Source organism: Martes martes (genome assembly GCF_963455335.1).
Source record: "Martes martes genome assembly, chromosome: 2".
In the NCBI taxonomy this organism is placed as follows: Eukaryota; Metazoa; Chordata; class Mammalia; order Carnivora; family Mustelidae; genus Martes; species Martes martes.
The window spans coordinates 140,763,209-140,779,553 of NC_137889.1; the positions used below are offsets into that span (position 1 = coordinate 140,763,209).

Consider the following 16,345-nt stretch of genomic DNA (forward strand, 5'->3'; position numbering starts at 1 on the left):
ATTTTCCCAAGTTTCTGCACGTGGACTTTGGTTAGTGCATGCTTTTGGTTTTTAGTTTGCCTTTTTATAAGAGGCCGATTGCAAGAGGCTCAGTGTGGGTAGACCGTGGGCAGTGGTGGCTCTCCTGTGCAGCTTCTACCTTTGCTTGTTCAGCACGTGCTGTGAACATGGCAACTGGAGGTTGTATGATTGAAAGACATCATTTCAGAGGATGGGGACACTGGTCAGACAGTTTTTATTGTTGCTGAAATTGATTTTGTTTTCCCCTTAAAAAAATTCTGGATAATTTTTAAAAGTGTTTCATGGGGAAGAAGGTGTGGACATTTGAAGCCCAGAGTTGTCTTCCATGTATGTGTCTGACATGGTGGAGGGAGACCTTCCATGAGCATTCAGGCTGCACTACTTGGGCTGGGGTGGACTGCGGCTGCCTGCGCGTTTCAAGCCGTAGTCACATTCACCCTGCATTCAAAGGACATTTGGGGGTATGTCTCTTTCAACTCATACACCTCCATTGAGATGCAACTATCACATTAGTGATGTTCCAGATGCCAGGAAGAAGCAGATCTGTACCAAAGGCTATATGTCCCTGTGTGGAATCCCCACCAATAACACTATTTTGCATACCTACGTGTTCATTCCATGCATACCATTTCTTACCGTTTAGAATGTACTCCCAGCTGCCATTCTTGGAGGAACTCCTCAGAGTAAAGGAGAAAGACGTACTTGTTTTGCATCTCAGTACTTTGGGCTTGAAGCTTTTATGATCTTGTGAGTTCCTCATTTTTTTTCTCAGATGTGTGAAGGTGTGCTGAGTCCATGAGCCCCAGGGCTTCCTGTGCGGCATCCACCCGTGGCTGCCACCCTGTGGCCCCATGGGCAGAGCTGGTTGGAACAGTCCTTGCTTGCAGTCCCTCAGGCGTGGCATCGCACATAGTGGTCTCTGCTGGCACACTGCCAGGGCTCGCTGGAAGGCAGGCGGTACTGAGATGAGGCTCTTGGGCCAGTTCCTCAGCCCCTGTTCTGGATTTGCCCCAGCAGTGTCAGACATGGGTGTGTGCCCCGTCTCCTATGTTTCATGAAGCATAGATGGGGATCACCCCGGGCCAGGAAGTCAGAGTCGGTGGGAACGGAGTTCCGGGCGCTCCTGGTGTCCTCTCCACCGTCTGAGCACCGCGCTGCGTGAGCCGTGCACCGGCTGGAGTTAGCCCAGGAGAGTGTGCCCAGCCCAGCTGAGATGCTGGTGTCCCCACGCCGGGATCCTTGATTCAGCTTGCGTTTTCTCCATCACCCTCCTGCTGCTCACACTTGCACCTTGGTCTTTTTCCCACTGACTAAGCATATTTCATTTCTATGTTGAGAATATGATTCCACCTGTGCCCTTGACCAGAGTTGTCCCCACAGCCTTTGTGTGGGGCTCAAAATGCAGACCGTATTGCTCCTTTTGCAAGATGGGTGCTGCTGGCTGGCAACGTGAATTTCTCTTTGAACCAGTGAAAAGGACTTTGTTAAACATCCTAAAAATGTCTTCTTTCCGGTGAGGTGGGTGTGTAGACACTTGTTTTCCATTTGAGAATCTGAGGAATGTGTGTTTGGGACTTAGGAAGGTTGGAGCTTTGGGGAAGGATTTTCCTTTGCTTCTGTCTCTCCCTTCCTGGTGATGGCCGTTCACTCAGAGCATGTTGTCTTCTGATGGAACAAGGAGCTGTGAACTGTCAGCCACACCCTGATGCTCTGGTTCTAAAAGGAATCCTGAGCACAGCCGAAGGCTCTCTTGGCTCTAGCGCTGTGCCTGCCAGCTGTAGCCTGGGGCTTTTGGGCACTTTTTGGACTTCATTACTGGTGAATGGAGCTGTTAGAGGTTAGGGTGGACAAGTTTATGCTGAAGTCTGCCCAGCATGGCCAAGAGCTGTTGCTGGGTCTGGGTACTGTGAGCCCCTGTTCTTTGTGTATCTCTGTGTGTGTGGGCTGTGGCCCTCCCACATTTTGTGCTGCGTGGTAGAACACGAGGGGCCTGGGCCCACCTCACAGACTTACATGATGCATTTGGTATTGAGCACTCAGAAGTGTGTGGCCCGGCACTAAGAATGTGAATTCAAACCTGAGTGGGTTTTATGGATGAAAGCCTGATGCTCAGAGAGATAGGGTCACTAGCTGTGTTTGTGTAGCTTGCTAGCTGCCGCAGTCAGGTGCAGAAGCAGTGCCTGGACATCTGGTCTGCTGGGAGCCCCTGTTTTGTGGCTGGAAGTGAGGGGCGCTGCACGAGCCTCCCCCCGGCCTGCTGGTGAGAGCAGTCATGTCCCACCTTAGTTTCTCAGTACAGGCTGCTGCATGGGGGACCTGTTTCCCTCTGCATCCCAAGACTTGCTCTGTTTTCTTCCCCCAGATAACAGGCTCCCTCTGTCCCCCAGTCTGTTCAGAGTCTGGGTCTTGGCAGCTGTTGGCTGCTGGCTGAGGAATTTGGAGGAGGGAGGCCTGGCTGGCAGAGGTTGGAACCAACCGTGCTGCGCCTCGAGGGTCAGGGCTCTCAGGGCGGGCAGGGCCTCCTGGTGCATGGATGCCTCTGTGGCAGGTGGATCTTGATATTTTATTCATCCCTTGATTTGAACTTTTGATTGAAGTAAATTGAAACATTTCTGTCAAACCTCATGTCACCTCCTCATTTTTTCGACCGTGATGGCAGGGCATAAGTGCAGGGCGTACGTTGCCATAGATTTAGGGAACCACGCAGTCAGGCCTTGGCTGTTGTCGGCCCTGCAGGCTCATCTCAAGGAAACAGACCCGGGGCCTGTGCGCAGGAACAGGCATCCAGGAGTGGTGAGCGGCGGGCAGGGGTTCAGTCCTCTGTCCTGGAGAGATAGGGCTGCTTCTGAGTGAAAGGGCACTTGAACTTGGGTCAGCGTTGGTCAGAAAGAGGACTCCCTTTGACCATCTTGGTCAGCTTGAATCTGGAGGCTCTCTGAGCAAATGTGGCCAATTCCAGCAGGTCCTTTACTTCTCTTCCCCGGCCCTGCGTCCCTGATCGGTCATGGAGTCCTCTGGATTCTCTCTACCCAGTTCGGTGGACAGCAACCCCTCAGCCCAGGTCCCCCAGCCTTGGCCAGGGCAGAAGGTGGCCCAGGTGAGCTGCCTTTCCCCAGCACTCAGTCTGGCCCTGTCTCTCATGCACATTGCTCGGGCACAGTCTCTCACTGGTGTTGTGCCTTACTGAGGAGAGTATGGACAGACCAGGGCTAACATCAGAATTTTGAATTCTGCTATCATGGGTTGTTTTGGGAAGCTCCTGTTAAGTAATGGGCATGTGCGTGTGTTCTGGTTAACTTTCTCAGAACATGAACCCAGGCCATTTGGGGGCCAGCCAAGCTGGGCGGTGGGCACAGAGCTGTGCTGGGACAGGTGAGTGGAGGCTGAGGCTGGACATCATTTCACACGCCCCAGAGATGCCTCCCCCCGCCGGCTCCCTCCCTCCAGGCCTGCCTCCCCACCCCAGGGTTGCCCAGCATGGGGCTGCCTCCCTTTGCAAACTGGGCACTGACTGCTAGCCACCTCTGCTCTGCTTGCTTGCTTTTTCTCTTTCTTTCCTACACATTCTTGCTTTTCCAAATTCCTCAAATACTGGTATTTTGGGACTTCTTAAAAAATTTCTCGGTGTTTGGGGATAGGTTCCAGGAGCTAGTTATAAATGAAACACATGATTAAAAGAACAAAATTTAGTCTGTGAACTTAGAAAGGAAGCCAGTATCCGAGTATACCTTCCCTGACTTGGAATCCTGGGTGTTTCCTGATGTCAGGAGGGCAGTTGATGTAAAGAGTTGGCTCTTCCATCCCTGCCAGGAAGGAGACAGCATTCTCCCCCAGGTGCTCTGTGCTCTCCGTTGCACCTGAAGGCTGGACTTTCCGAGGATTTTTCCCTCCTGTTACTTTTGTTTCGTAGCTGTACCTTCAAAATTGTGTTTCTCTGTCTCTGACTACTGGAGGCTGCAGCTTGGCCTCAGCCTCAGCCTCAGGGCCCAGGGTGAGGCCCAGGCCAAGTCTCAGGGTTGTTTGTGTGTCCCAGGAAATCCACCCAACCCGCCCTGCCTGCAGCCTTGCCCCAAGGGGGGAGAGTCCCCGTGGGGAAGGGCTCCTGCAGACTGGGCCTCTTTGTCTGCAGGGGGAGCTGGTGACAGCCTCCAAGGCCATCATTGAGAAGGAGTACCAGCCCCATGTCATCGTGAGCACCACGGGCCCCAACCCCTTCAACACGCTTACTGACAGAGAGCTGGAGGAGTACCGCCGGGAGGTGGAGCGGAAGCAGAAGGGCCCTGAAGGTGAGTGTGCACGGGTCCTGGGCACGCTGGTCCGCTCCGCATGCATGGTGCCCAAAGAGAGAGAGAAAGTGCTCTGCGAGCTCCTTTGTGCCCAGGCGTTGATGGGGGGTGATAAGGACCGTCGCTTGCTTGGAAGATCAGCCTTGTGTTTGGGGTTAAGACCAGAATGTTATTCCTTATACATTACCTAGTTCTGAGGGATTAGAAGGGGAAACGCACTTGGGAACAGCCTGCTTAGGAGGGAGGTGCAGCCCGGCTCTGTGGGAGACTGTGTCCAAGAGCCGGGCTGCTGTCTTTCTGCACAAATCCAGAGGGTCTCCCTGGGCAGGGTGTGGTCGCAGGCCCATGTGCGAGCATGTTGACTCCTCTGGCCCCTGCCCAGACTGAGGGAGGAGTTGTGGCCCCTGCTGGTGCAGCCGTTGTTTCTCTTGGTAACTAAAACACAATGAGACTATTTTGCAACAATGAGAATCTGTGAGGGAGAGCCAGAATCTCATGGAGCAGGTGGTTTCAAACTCTAGGTTTTGAAAAGTAGGCCCAAGAATTTGGAGGACTAACTCGAGAATCCAGCCTCTCCCGCCTCTGCCGTGAAGGCTCCCTTTCCCTGAGCAGCCTTGGTTGGTTACCAGGAATGTCTGGGCACAGACATCCCCATCCAGGAGGCTCATGTTGCGTCCTCAGGGCCGTAAGTTCCAACCCTGGTCTTTGTACTAAAGCCTCCTGAGCAGGGACCACACGTCTTTCCCAGCTTGTCCCTAGGAATCAGCCTGTGGGATGGAAGTCCCATGGTGTTTGTGGCCCTGGGTCCACGGGGAATTGTCCAGGGAGTTATGTATCGCTCCTCAGATAACCTCTGATTTGCTCCAATTTAGGCTTTTTTTGGTCTTGTAGACCAACTACCGCATTATATAGATGCTATTGGAGTTGGGTTGCACACGGAAGGGTTGCTGAGTGGTTTTTAGTGTGTTGCAGCATCACTGCCGTCACACTCTGGTCACTGTGTGCTGGGGTTAAGACTTAGTGCGCATCAAAGCGGAGTGAGACCAGTCTGCCCCTGGCGCCGAGCTTTGCTTCTGATCGTCGTGCTTGGACGGTGCGCGCAGCCCCATTGAGAACTTTGTCCACGCTGCTGCCATCGGCCCTGCCCCGGGGTGGCGTGTGGGCCCGAGCTCCTGGTCCTGTGGGCGAACCCTATTCCAGAGTGCACATGTGTGTCTGCCCTTTGGGCCCTTCCGATGTTTGGGAGATCTGGGTTACAGGAAAACGTTGTTTGAGTGAAGCCACAAGGCACACGGGTTTCCTTGCACGTGAGGCTCTGTGAGGGGTGTTTCAGCCGTTGAGCGGATGGGGTGTCTGTGACCGTGCTCTGTGACCATTGAGCTGTCTGCCATGGGAGCACTGACCTGGGGGACACTGCCAGGAGACCCCTGCCCAGTGCTGGCCCTTGGCCCAGGGGGTGCCACATGGCAGCACTTCCCGCAGGAGGAAGGAAGAAAGCCTTGGGGCTTGGGCACCTTTCCTGGTTGAGGGAGCTCCTGGGAGATGGAAAGACCTTTGTTCACAGACATGTGGCTTCAGGAAAGTAGGTTGGCATCTCTAGAGATCAAAGGCCCTGCCGATGATAGCCGCATGTTCAAAATATGAGACTTAGTGATGTCAAGCTGTTAATATAAAAAGTTCAAATGAGAGAAAGAGATTTAAGGAATTAGGATAACATTGGTATGTATTTTTCCCTAAATGAGAAGTAGACTGGGATTTTTCTGGATCCTGGATCCTTGTACCTGCAGTTTTCCCTCTGGTCCTCTTCAGCATATTTTACTTCAGAAAGTTTAAATATAATTGCCAGGTTTAAATTATTGGTAGAAAATCCTTGGATAAAAAAAATGAAAACCAATGCAGTGCTCATGTGACATCCGTTGGGGTGGCGGGTAGGGTGAGGGTGCCTGGGGCCTCGGGCTCCTGGCTTAGCCATGGGAAGAGGCTCCTCACTGGAGCACAGGTGCAGACACACTGGGGGTCACCAGTCACTGTGTGTCACAATGTCAGCTCTGGCAGATTCTCTCTGGAATAAGTGGAAATCTATTTTTTATCTGGAGTTGCTTGAATCTTTGAGATTCAGATCCACACCCCAGTCACAGTCAGTCTTCTTTGTCCCCTTGGAGAGATGAAGACAGTGTGGCCATGAGCCCTCCTAGTTTTTTGGATGCCCCCGAGAATGAGAATATTCCGCCTCGAGGCAGCTGGATGGACAGGGCAAGAGGGCCTGGCTGCCTTTGAGGAGGGTGAAGGCTCATGATGTCTGACGTTCTTTACTGTGTGCTTCTCACTTTCTGTCCGTCTGCAGAGAATCTGGATGAGGCCAGAGAACAGAAAGAAAAGAGTCCTCCAGAAGCTCCTGCTGCCCCCCACACCCCCCCCAGCACCCCCGTCAAGCTTGAGGAAGGTGAGCTCTCGGGTGGATGCGAGTGTGTGGCTGTCCCGCCGTGGGAGGGTGCATGGCCTCCTGTGATCTGGTGTCTGCCACGAGAGGCCAATTTCATGTCCTGTCCAGTGAGGGAGAGCGCCCGGGTGTCAGTAGTTGAACGGACAGTGGTGAAGAAGCAAGTGTGCGTGGAAACCAGCACAACACATGGTTCTGAACTGGGTCCTGTCTCCCTTGCTCCTCCTGGTTTGGCTCTCTCCTGGGTCCCTCGAGGCAGCAGATTTGGTAGTGAGACGTCAGGACAAGGTGGGAAGCTAGACTTAGGGGATCAGACCTTCGTTTATGATGTCCATTTTGCCCACTGCTTACGCATTTCTCAAGCCGTACTGTGTCCAGATCACCCCTCTGGAAATGTCTTCCATTGTGTCTGGGCTGCAGGACCACGTGTGACCTGCTGTAGTAATCAGTCCGTGCAGCGTGCTGGCCTCCACTGGCCTCTCAGACCACCCACTGTGTGTCTGTGGTGTGTGGCCTGCGTGTCTGTCCCTCGGTCTTCCGTGTTGTGCTTCCCGTGCCTGTGGGGAGCGTGTGGCTCGCCTTCCTCCCCACTGTTTGTCCACAAGAATGGCTTAGCCGTTCTCCTCCTGTAACCCAGTGGCTGTGACTGAATGCCTAGATTCTCTCCCTGTGCTTTTCTCTTCTGCGGCTGCGTTACAAGCAGGAGGCGGATGTGCTAAAGAATACCTCTTACCGTAGTAAGTACCGCCCGCGTCTGGCCTGCTGCTCAGCCCGCGCTCCCTGTGCTTTGCCTCACTCTCCTGCTGCTTTGTTGCTTAGTGAGTTCTGTTTTCTGTTTATTCAAAGTAAAAACAGAGCCCCCCCACCTTCGTACCCAGTTCCCCCTCCCAGGCAGTGGCATCTTGGCAGAGGCTCGGTCGCCGGAGAGCTGGGTAGTGGCAGCCTGCCCTGGGGGCTCCCGGGGACCGAGGCGGTGCTGCTCCAGGCCCTGTGGCCTCAGGAGTTCCAGGGCGGTCACGTGGCCCTGCCGAGCCTGTGCTTGCCCGGTGGGATCAGACACACATGCAGACTAGGTTCAGGCAGGTGGGTGTGCCTCGTGCTGCATGCGGGTCGCTTTTATTGGGATCTGGGCTTAAGCCAAGCGCTTAAGCATAATTGGGGGGTGGGACAGGAGAGCTCTCTCTGGTGCTCTGTTTTTCATGTGGCATTTGGTCACATGGTCAAGTTCCCTGAGGCACCCACAGGCCACCTCTGCATGCCAACTTCCTCCTGTCCCCCTAAGTAAGGACATTGAACTGTCCCGGGACAGCAGGTGGCTCAGGGGAAGGCTGGGGTGGCCCCAGCCTCCCAGAGCCGGAGCGCTAAAGTGTTTGTGGCCCAGAGCCTCCTGCAGCCGCTCCTCCCCTGTGCTCAGTGCTGGCCGGGTCCCCCTGGCCCGGCCTGCGGCTTGGTGTCTCCATACTAAGTTTAGTTTTGCCTCAGCAGCCAATCGCTTATAACTCTGTCGGATGTTATAAAAATCTACAAAACTGGTTTCCCCCCTGGTCAGAGTCTCTGTAGAGATCTGGTGATGGGAACTTTCCTGGAAACCTGCCCTTGGCCTGTGACTTCACTGCGAGTTACCTTTTACCCTTTCATGTTCCCTTGTACCTTGAGTTCCCGTGTTTGAATGCTGAAGCTGGCCTGGTTTTTGTCCCTGTGCCTCACCTTACAGTTCCCCTCTGTTATTTCATTCTCCAGCCTCCAGTGGCTTTATTTTGTTTGATGTTGACACAGTGCACACGGGGTCTGGGAGTTAACCATGGTTAACCATGGAGTTTTCCATGGTTTTCTTCTTGGGGGAGACCAGGTTTGTGGACCCAAATTTAGGCCTAATTTCAGGACTACTAATACATGCCCTTAGGGTTCTAGAATAGACTCCTTTCCGAGTGTTAAACACAGAACAACATCCTAGTGCAGTGCCGCTGGCTTGTCCAGCTCTCTGACTGGGGCCTGAGGTCCCAGGACCGTGTCTGAATGCCTGGGTCTGTCTGCACACTGTCCACGAGGAGGAGCTGAGAACGCCCCCCCTCCCCCGCCACTGAGGTTACGTCTCCGTTTTGTACTGTGAGCCTTGAAGTAGAGTAGACCTGATTTAGGGTTTCTTGTCATGTCAGTAAAAGCCCCTAGAGCCCAGCCCCGCGGCCGTCATGGTGCAGGGCACTGCCTCTCTCGGGGTGCCCCACCCAGGTCCCATGGCTGCCCTTCAGCCCTGTCTCTCACCCCTGCCCACCAGACCTGCCGCAGGAGCCCACCTCTGGAGAGGACAGCGAAGCTGCCACCTTTAAGCCGACTCTCCCCGACCTGTCCCCTGATGAGCCTTCAGAAGCGCTCGGCTTCCCCACATTGGAGGAGGAGGAGGAGGAGGAGGGGCTCTGTGAAGCCCACGAGCCTCCCAGCCCCACCAGGTCCCCTGTGGCGGCCAGCCCCGAGCCAGTCTCCGCCCAGGTGGCAGAAGAGGCCACCTCCCCAGCTGCCGAGGAGGCGGCTGCCGTGGACCCTGGCAGCGATGGGTCTCCCGGCAAGTCCCCTTCTAAGAAGAAGAAGAAATTCCGCACCCCCTCCTTTCTGAAGAAGAGCAAGAAGAGGAGTGACTCCTGAAGGCCCGTCCCGCACACACCGATGCCACCAGACTGCCCCCATCGTGTCCTGTCTTGTGTCATGGAATGCAAAAAGCCCATCCCTCCACGTAGCTAGAGCTCTCCTCACAGTGTGACTAAATCCCTATGTAGACCGGTGCTAACCTTGTGTGCGCGTGCAGCGGGCCTTTGCCTGGGGGTGGGGGGGGGAGCCATGTCTCTGCGGCCCCTTGACTTCTGTCCGCCCTGCCTGGGCCAGCACCCCACGGCGTGCACTCCCCTGGGCCTGGACGTCCTGGTTCTGGCTGGACAGCTGGAGGCCCTGGCGGCTCTGGCCTTCCCTCCCTCTCCTTCTGTGGTGCAGTCCCCATGCTGTGTGTCTGCTAGGCTTCCCTTCACCCCCACGTCTCAGGTGACTGGGTCAGACTTGGAGCTTCCTGCTGGCGTTTCTTGCTCCATGGGTCATAGCTACAGAGCTTCAGCCCTGTAGAAGCACTGCTGAGCCCACTAGTGGCTCCAGGCACCCTGACGGCCTTTGAGTCTGGGACCCTGCAGCAAAGGGGCCTGCGTACACCCCATGCGCCCTGTGCATGTCCGATGGCCCTGAGGCCAGAAATGGGGTTCAGCGGCCTCCACTTTCTTACTGGGGTCTCCAGATTCCTATCCTAGAGAAGAGACATGAAGAGTGAGAAGAGTCCTTTCTAGAACTTTCTTTCAGCAGGTTTGCAATTCAGCCTCCATTTTTGACCATGAACATGAAGGGGCCGCTCTTGGCTTAGTTTCCCCCTCGGTCCTGCTGCGGAGTGCCGTAGAACGCTGCTTACTTCCTGCACGGGAGATTCGGGAACCGGGAAGGGAGTGCCTCTTACTTTAACTCAGTCTGAAGGATTCCCTGGTTTTGGTAAAAGGTCGCTCAAGGTAGAAGGGGATTCAGTGGTCCTTCCCCAGCTTTTCACAGTAGTCATTTGTGGAGCCAGGCCTGCCTCTCCTCATGGGACATCATAAATTTTCACTTGAGATTCCTGAAAAATCTTGTGCAGCTGCTCAGACACTAGTGGGGGCTCATTCTGGGGGCTCCCTGGCATAGGCCTGGCTAGGTGCCGGCTCATCACCTCCCTAGAAGTGGGCTGGGGTCTCTCTCTCCTGACCCCAAGCAGGACCTGAGACTGGCTGCATGGCGCCACCCGCTGCTTTGAGCTTTCCGGAGACTTGCTTTCTCTGGGGTATGGTTTTGTTGCCTCGGTGGTGTCCAGGTTCCCCACCCTGACCTTGTCCCTCAGTTAAACATGGACTCTGGCCCTTCTTTTGTCCCACATATGCAATGACTTCCATTTTACTTTTGTAGTTTATTTTAACTCTTTGTATCACATGAAGTTTAGTCGTGTATATGGACACAGGCTTGGGAGGATGGGTCTTGCGTCCTTCACTGTAACATGTTTTACTCACAAATAAAATTCTTTAAGCAGTTTCCTTGTCTAAACTTGGGGAGCAATTTTGCATTTAATTGCTTTCCTTTGCTCCTTTAAGATAGGACTTGTCTCGAGTCCCAAAAAGAGAGCCTCAAGTGTTTTGTTTTGTTTTTTTTTTTTTTCCATATTTATTCAAGAGAGAGAGACAGTGTGGGTGTGTGAGGAAGAGAGGCAGAGGAAGAGAATCTCCAGCAGACCCCTCCAATCCCCCCACCACCCGAGCGCAGAGCCCCACAAAAGGGGCAGATCCCATAACCCTGAGATCATGACCTGAGCTGAAATAAAGCGACGGAGCCCCCCAGGCACCCCCCCTCCCCGCCCAGTGTTTAATTCTGGATCAAACACTTGCTTTGCACTGGGGAGGATCCTGTAGCCACAGGCCAGGGCAGAACACGTGATGGGGAGAGCCCGGCACAGGGGGCCCAGCCTCCCTGCTCTGCCAGGGTTCAGGGTGCATTCCAATATTGCCCAGCGTGTGCTGAGCCCAGGCTTGGAGGGCCCTGTGTTCCACGTTCTGTCCTCAGCCTCGTGCAGAATGGCAGCTGACTCGGGAAGAGCCTGGGACACTTCTCCATGGAGCTCTAAGGGCCTTCAGTTTAAGTTGCTGTTCTGGTGCCTGGGGCTCTTGGGGGTGGGGCTGGCGAGGCAGTGCGGGTATCGGAGAAAGGCAGGGGATCTGAAACAGCTGCTTTATTTTGACATTCAGAGGCCTGGCTGACACTGTGCTGCTGAAAGGCCAAGAGAAAGCCTGGAAGGTTTTGGAGTCACGCTCGCAGGGGGCCAGCAACCCCTAGGGAGGAGCCAGGAGGGTGTCGGGCTCTCCGGGGCTGCAGGCCCTGGGCTGTCCTGGGTTGGGCCCAGGGGGAGGGAGGTCCCTGGCCCAGGCCTCCTCTGCCCCAGCACAGGGCAGGGCTGGCTCAGCTACTCGGCCTTGAGAGCGTGGGCTGGAGGCCTCAGATTCCACAGGAGCAGGAAGGGGAGCAGGAAGAGGCTGGAACACACAGTAAAGCAGACCTGGGCCCCCGCCAGCCAGTACGCTGTGGAGAGAGAACCTGAGTGGGAACGCGGGCCCACCCTGGCCCTGCCGCCCCTTGGCCCCAGGATGGCAGCAGCGTGGCCCTGGCCCTGTGCGCTCACCTGAGGCAGCCACCATAGGTCCCACTGCCCTGGCCAGGGCGCCCAGGCTCCTTAGGGTGCCCATGATCGTGCCTTTCTGCCCGGGTGAGCCTGTGGGGGAGATGGGGAGGAGGCCATCAGGTGCCCGCGGGCCTCCTCCCAGCCGGGGGTCTCTGGCGACGGAAGGGCTTCTCACCATAGTTGGCAACCACAGAGGACAGGCAGGGCACCACGACTGCGGCAGCTGGTGGGAGACACCAGGGAGGTTGAGGTCAGCCCACAGGAGACACCAGGGGGGCTGTGACCCAGGAGCCCCGGTCCGGGGAAGGCCCACTCACCAAAGGAGTACAGCAGCAGCCCCAAGCCCAGCACAGGCAGTGTGAGCCCCCAGCCAATGAGGAGGAAGGCCGGCACGAGCAGCAAGATGGCCTGGTGGTGGGCACAGTGGAGATAAGGACCCACCCCTGCTGTTTCCAGCAGGGCTCAGGCCACAGCGGTGCTCCCCACGCCCGCCTTCCCGGGGAGCCCCGTACCCGCTTCACAGCTGCAATCTCTCCACCAGGGCTGATCCTCCGTGCGTAGGCACCCTGCACGGCAGCCATGGTGAGGCCGATGAAGAAAAACATCTTTCCCTGCTGCAGGCTGGGGGCAGGGGAGCGGTGAGCACCCGGGCCCTGCAGCTGGCTGAGCGCCCCTGCTTCGCTGGCCAAGCCAGGGAGCCGGGGTGACAACTGGTTCAACACGGTCCTTAGGGCCAGGGTGGGAGCAGCCGTGAAGCTGGGGCGTCAGGCCAGGGAGACGGCAGGATGCTCCCAGGCCAGGTCCTTCGGGGACCCAGCACCCCTACCTGCTGAACTGGAAGCGCTGGTGGGCAAGGAAGCTCAGTGTGTACTCCAGGCCCGAGAACAGGAAGAGGTAGAGGAAGTACACCAGGCCCAGACGGCGGAGGCTCTCAAGTCCTGGCAAGCAGTGGGGAGGGGCTGATGATAGCTGGGGGCAGGTCTTGGCTGATGGAGGAAGTGACCTGTCCCACCCTCACTCAGGATGGGGGCGGGGTGGGGGGTAGGTGGGTGGCTCCTTACTGTCTCCAGCTGGTGGGTCCTGGCCTTGGGCCACGGCCGAGAAACGGAGCAGAGCCACGGGGCTGAGCAGATCTGCAGCAGCTCGGAACCCAGGGGTGATGGAGGGTGCCTGGGGTGGGGGCAGGACTGGAGGGGCCTGCCAGGCAGCTGGGGAGGGGCAGGACCTGAATCTGCCCTGGCCTCTAGTCCCCCTGCCGGGCCTTAGGGGCAGGGGCACCAGGAGAAGACAGCCCAGCCTCCCCTGGCCTCCCCGCACACCCAAAAACTGAGCCCCCAGCCCTGGGACCTCTCAGTAGTCTCTTTCTGGGTCCGCCCTTACCCGCTTCTCTGGGGGCAGGGTCTCTGGCAGAAAGCAGAATATGAACAGTAGGTCGGAGGCAGCGAAGAGCAGGGCGAGCCAGGGTACTGTCTCCGTGGGCAGGGAGGCACCCAGCATGGGGCCCAGGGTGAAGCCCAGTGAGAAGGCCACCCCGATGACTGCCTGGGGAGAAGGCCGCCTGAGCCAGGCACAAAGACCCCAGGAATCCCCAGCCGCTCATCCCCTGTCACCTGCACGCACCATGCCTCGGCTGCGGGCGGAAGGTGAGCCCAGGTCAGCTATGATGGCCGTGGAGAGGCTGACGTTCCCCTTGCTGATGCCCCCAATCACCCTGGAGGCCAGGAAGGCCGCGAAACTCCTCGAGGCAGCCCACACTGCGTATGAGGTGGCCAGACCTACCTGCCTCAGGGTGGAGCCCACAGGGTGGGTATGGTCACCTGAGGCCACGAGGGGCCCAGAGTTGGGCCGACAAACCCAGGTCACATCCTTGGGGCCCTGCCCCATTCTGGAGCATCCAAGGGCCACTTGTGTTCCCAAGGTCCCCATAGGTGGCAGGAGCAGCTCGGGGAAAGCCTGGCTGGGCCACGGGACCACCACTCCCTCAAGCACCACACCCAGGGGTCAATGAGGGGCTCACAGCCAACCCCCTTTCTCCCCAGAGGGCTGCCGGGCAGGCGAGAAGAAGCCGCACATTCCCAGGCCTCGGGCAACCCCGTACCAGGGACAGCAGCATCACCAGGCGCCTCCCCAGACAGTCCGAGATCGCCCCCGTGAGTGGAGCCAAGAGGAACTGCAGGAAGGAGAAGACCGAGCCAATGAGACCTGGAAGAAACAGAGGTTATGTTCCCGGAAGGTCTGATCCTGCGGTATCAGGATCCTGCGCTCCCACACCCTGGGCCTCCAGCTGAGGTGCCCTGACCACCCGCGGACATTGCGCTTGGAGACTGGCGGGCCAGTGCCCAGAAGCAGGAAGGTGGGGACAAGGGCTGGGATGGACTGGAGGCTGGGCAGACACACATCCGGAGAGGGTTGCAGGGGCCCCAGCGCGGCGCTGGTGGGCCTACCTCCGAAGAGGACGCTGTTGTACCGCTTCTCTGCCGGCATCCTGATCGCCGCGGCAAACCAGTCCACTCCCCGCTGCCACGAGCCATAGAGAGGGTCCTGGGGGACAAGGGAGTGTGACGAGGGTGCGGGGCGTGGGCAGCTGTGGTGGGGGGAGTCGGGGCACCTCTGGACATGGACGAGGGGCAGTCTTACGTGGGCGCGGCCGTGGCTCTCCAGCAGCCCTGGCAGCAGGGGCAGCAGCAGAGTGAAGGCCAGAAGGTCCAGCAGGAGGCCAAGGAACACCACAGTGATCACGCGCGTCTCCTGCGCCGTCTGCGGGCGGATGGGTGGGCGCGGGGTGCAGCTCCCTTCGGCTCCCCAGCCCATGATCCCGCCTGGCTGAGAGGGTGGCAGGTCTGCATGCGCCCGCCTCTGGGTACCCCAGCCCTACACGGGGGTAGACTGAGTCCCCCAGCTCCTGCCAGGCGTCCGGCCAGCCAACAGGCACCAAGCACCCTAAAGAGAGCGCCTGCCCGCCCCGCTCGCGGGCGCCCTCCCCCGATCCCCGGAGGCGGGAAACTCAGGGTGCGGAGTTGCGCAGAGAAACCGCAGCCACGGATGCCAACCGTCGCCAGGGGCCGGATGAGGGCATCGAGGCCCCGGGCACCATCCCACCCCACACAGCCACCCCCGTCCTCGAACGGAGCGGGCGGGGAAACTGAGGCCCGGAAGGAGGGCGGCCCCGGGCCCCCGCCCGCCCGGAACCCCAGGCCTCGCCCGCACCCGGGACCCCGCCCCACCCCGGCTTGTCTCCCGGGCTGGGACAGCGGGGCGCGCACTGGACGCGGGAGCAGCCTCGCCGTGCACTTGCCGCGGCCGCGCGCTCGGGGCGGACGGACGAACACGGAGACACCGACAGATGGACGGAGGCCGAATGGACCGCCGGGCTCGCTGCCAGGGGCGTGGCGCGCGCCAACCACGCCCCCTCCCCGCCCCGGAAGTGGGAACTCCTGGCTGCTTCCTCTTCCGGCCGGCGCGCGCTGGTCGGGGGGGCGGGTCTGGAGGGGCAGCTGCGCCCGGGGTCGAGTGTTGCGGGGCTGCTGGCTGGGTTTCCGACGTTCCGGCCCGCGGTTGCGACCGCACACACCTGTGTCCCGGGGCCCCGGACAGGGCGGTGGGGGCGGAAGACCCTCGAGAGCGGCAGCGGCCGGCCTGGCCCCGGAGGCCCCGGCCCTGCCCGCAGGGTGACGGGAGCGTCGGGAGACGCGGCTGGGCCCCCACGGCCATGCGCGTGCAGCCCGGCGCCGTATTCCGAACCCGGTCCCCGTCGCAGTCCGCCTCGCGGAGGCCGGGAGTCTGCTCCCACCAAACCGTGCGCCCCTTCCCCGGAGGACGCGCCCGCTCCCGTCCGTTCTCCCGCACGCCCCCCGCGCCTCAGAGGTTGGCCGCGCGGGTTCCTGCCTCGGACGGCAGAGCGGGAGTGTTCCCGAGCTGCGGTCCTGTGATCTCCGCGGGACGTTAGAGCGAGGCCTCAGCACCTGACTGGGTCTCGGGCAGAGTTCCGGATGGAAGGACTCGGTGAGTTAAAGTCGCAGTCGCAACGGCTGGGGGACAGCACAGGCCGTGTTAACAGCAGACCAGGCCTCCTCCCTGTGCGGTGTGACGGGGCCTACACATGTGAGACGGTGTCCCCAGGGGGGAGCCGCTGGCCCTAGGGGAGGCCCGCCGGGTGTCCCTGCGTCTCATCCAGGAACCCGAGGCCGCGCTGGGCAGGCGAGACCCACAGGCCCGCAGGGACACTCCGGCCCCGTGCTCTGCACCCTGAGTTCCAACACCCGTCAACTTGTCCAAGATCGCACTCCTCATTCTCCCCACCATCGTCAGGTCACCCTGTCGCTCAGCGCCCCACCATCCATTCTGGCAACCCCCCAATCCCTCTGGTCTCTGCTG

General features: G+C 58.6%; 2 protein-coding genes across 20 annotated transcripts in view; one reads left to right on the forward strand and one right to left on the reverse strand.

Annotated features, from left to right (window-relative positions):
* Positions 1-10,843, forward strand: part of ADD1 (adducin 1) — an 88,838-nt gene extending 77,995 nt beyond the window's left edge. For all 3 annotated transcript variants that reach the window (XM_080796563.1, XM_080796561.1, XM_080796562.1), the window contains exons 13-15: positions 4,151-4,307; positions 6,652-6,750; positions 9,023-10,843. In XM_080796563.1, the coding sequence (XP_080652689.1) occupies positions 4,151-4,307; positions 6,652-6,750; positions 9,023-9,387 (621 nt within the window). In that variant the 3' untranslated portion in view covers positions 9,388-10,843. The remainder of the gene's footprint in view (positions 1-4,150; positions 4,308-6,651; positions 6,751-9,022) is intronic.
* A 668-nt stretch (positions 10,844-11,511) lies between these two features.
* Positions 11,512-15,367, reverse strand: MFSD10 (major facilitator superfamily domain containing 10). Of its 17 annotated transcripts, none has more exons than XM_080796577.1 (13): positions 15,196-15,367; positions 14,609-14,794; positions 14,416-14,512; positions 14,070-14,173; positions 13,592-13,750; positions 13,352-13,513; positions 13,033-13,141; positions 12,798-12,909; positions 12,484-12,592; positions 12,289-12,379; positions 12,147-12,194; positions 11,972-12,061; positions 11,512-11,871 (listed from the first exon to the last, which is right to left on the reverse strand). In XM_080796577.1, exons 2-13 carry the CDS (start codon positions 14,780-14,782, stop codon positions 11,756-11,758), a joined length of 1,371 nt encoding a protein of 456 aa, XP_080652703.1. In that variant the 5' UTR covers positions 14,783-14,794; positions 15,196-15,367; the 3' UTR covers positions 11,512-11,755. The 17 variants fall into 17 exon arrangements, with proteins under 17 accessions (XP_080652703.1, XP_080652691.1, XP_080652701.1 ...); XM_080796565.1 differs by having other exon boundaries at positions 15,267-15,356; XM_080796575.1 differs by having other exon boundaries at positions 12,484-12,697; positions 15,267-15,356.
* Positions 15,368-16,345: the final 978 nt, after the last annotated feature.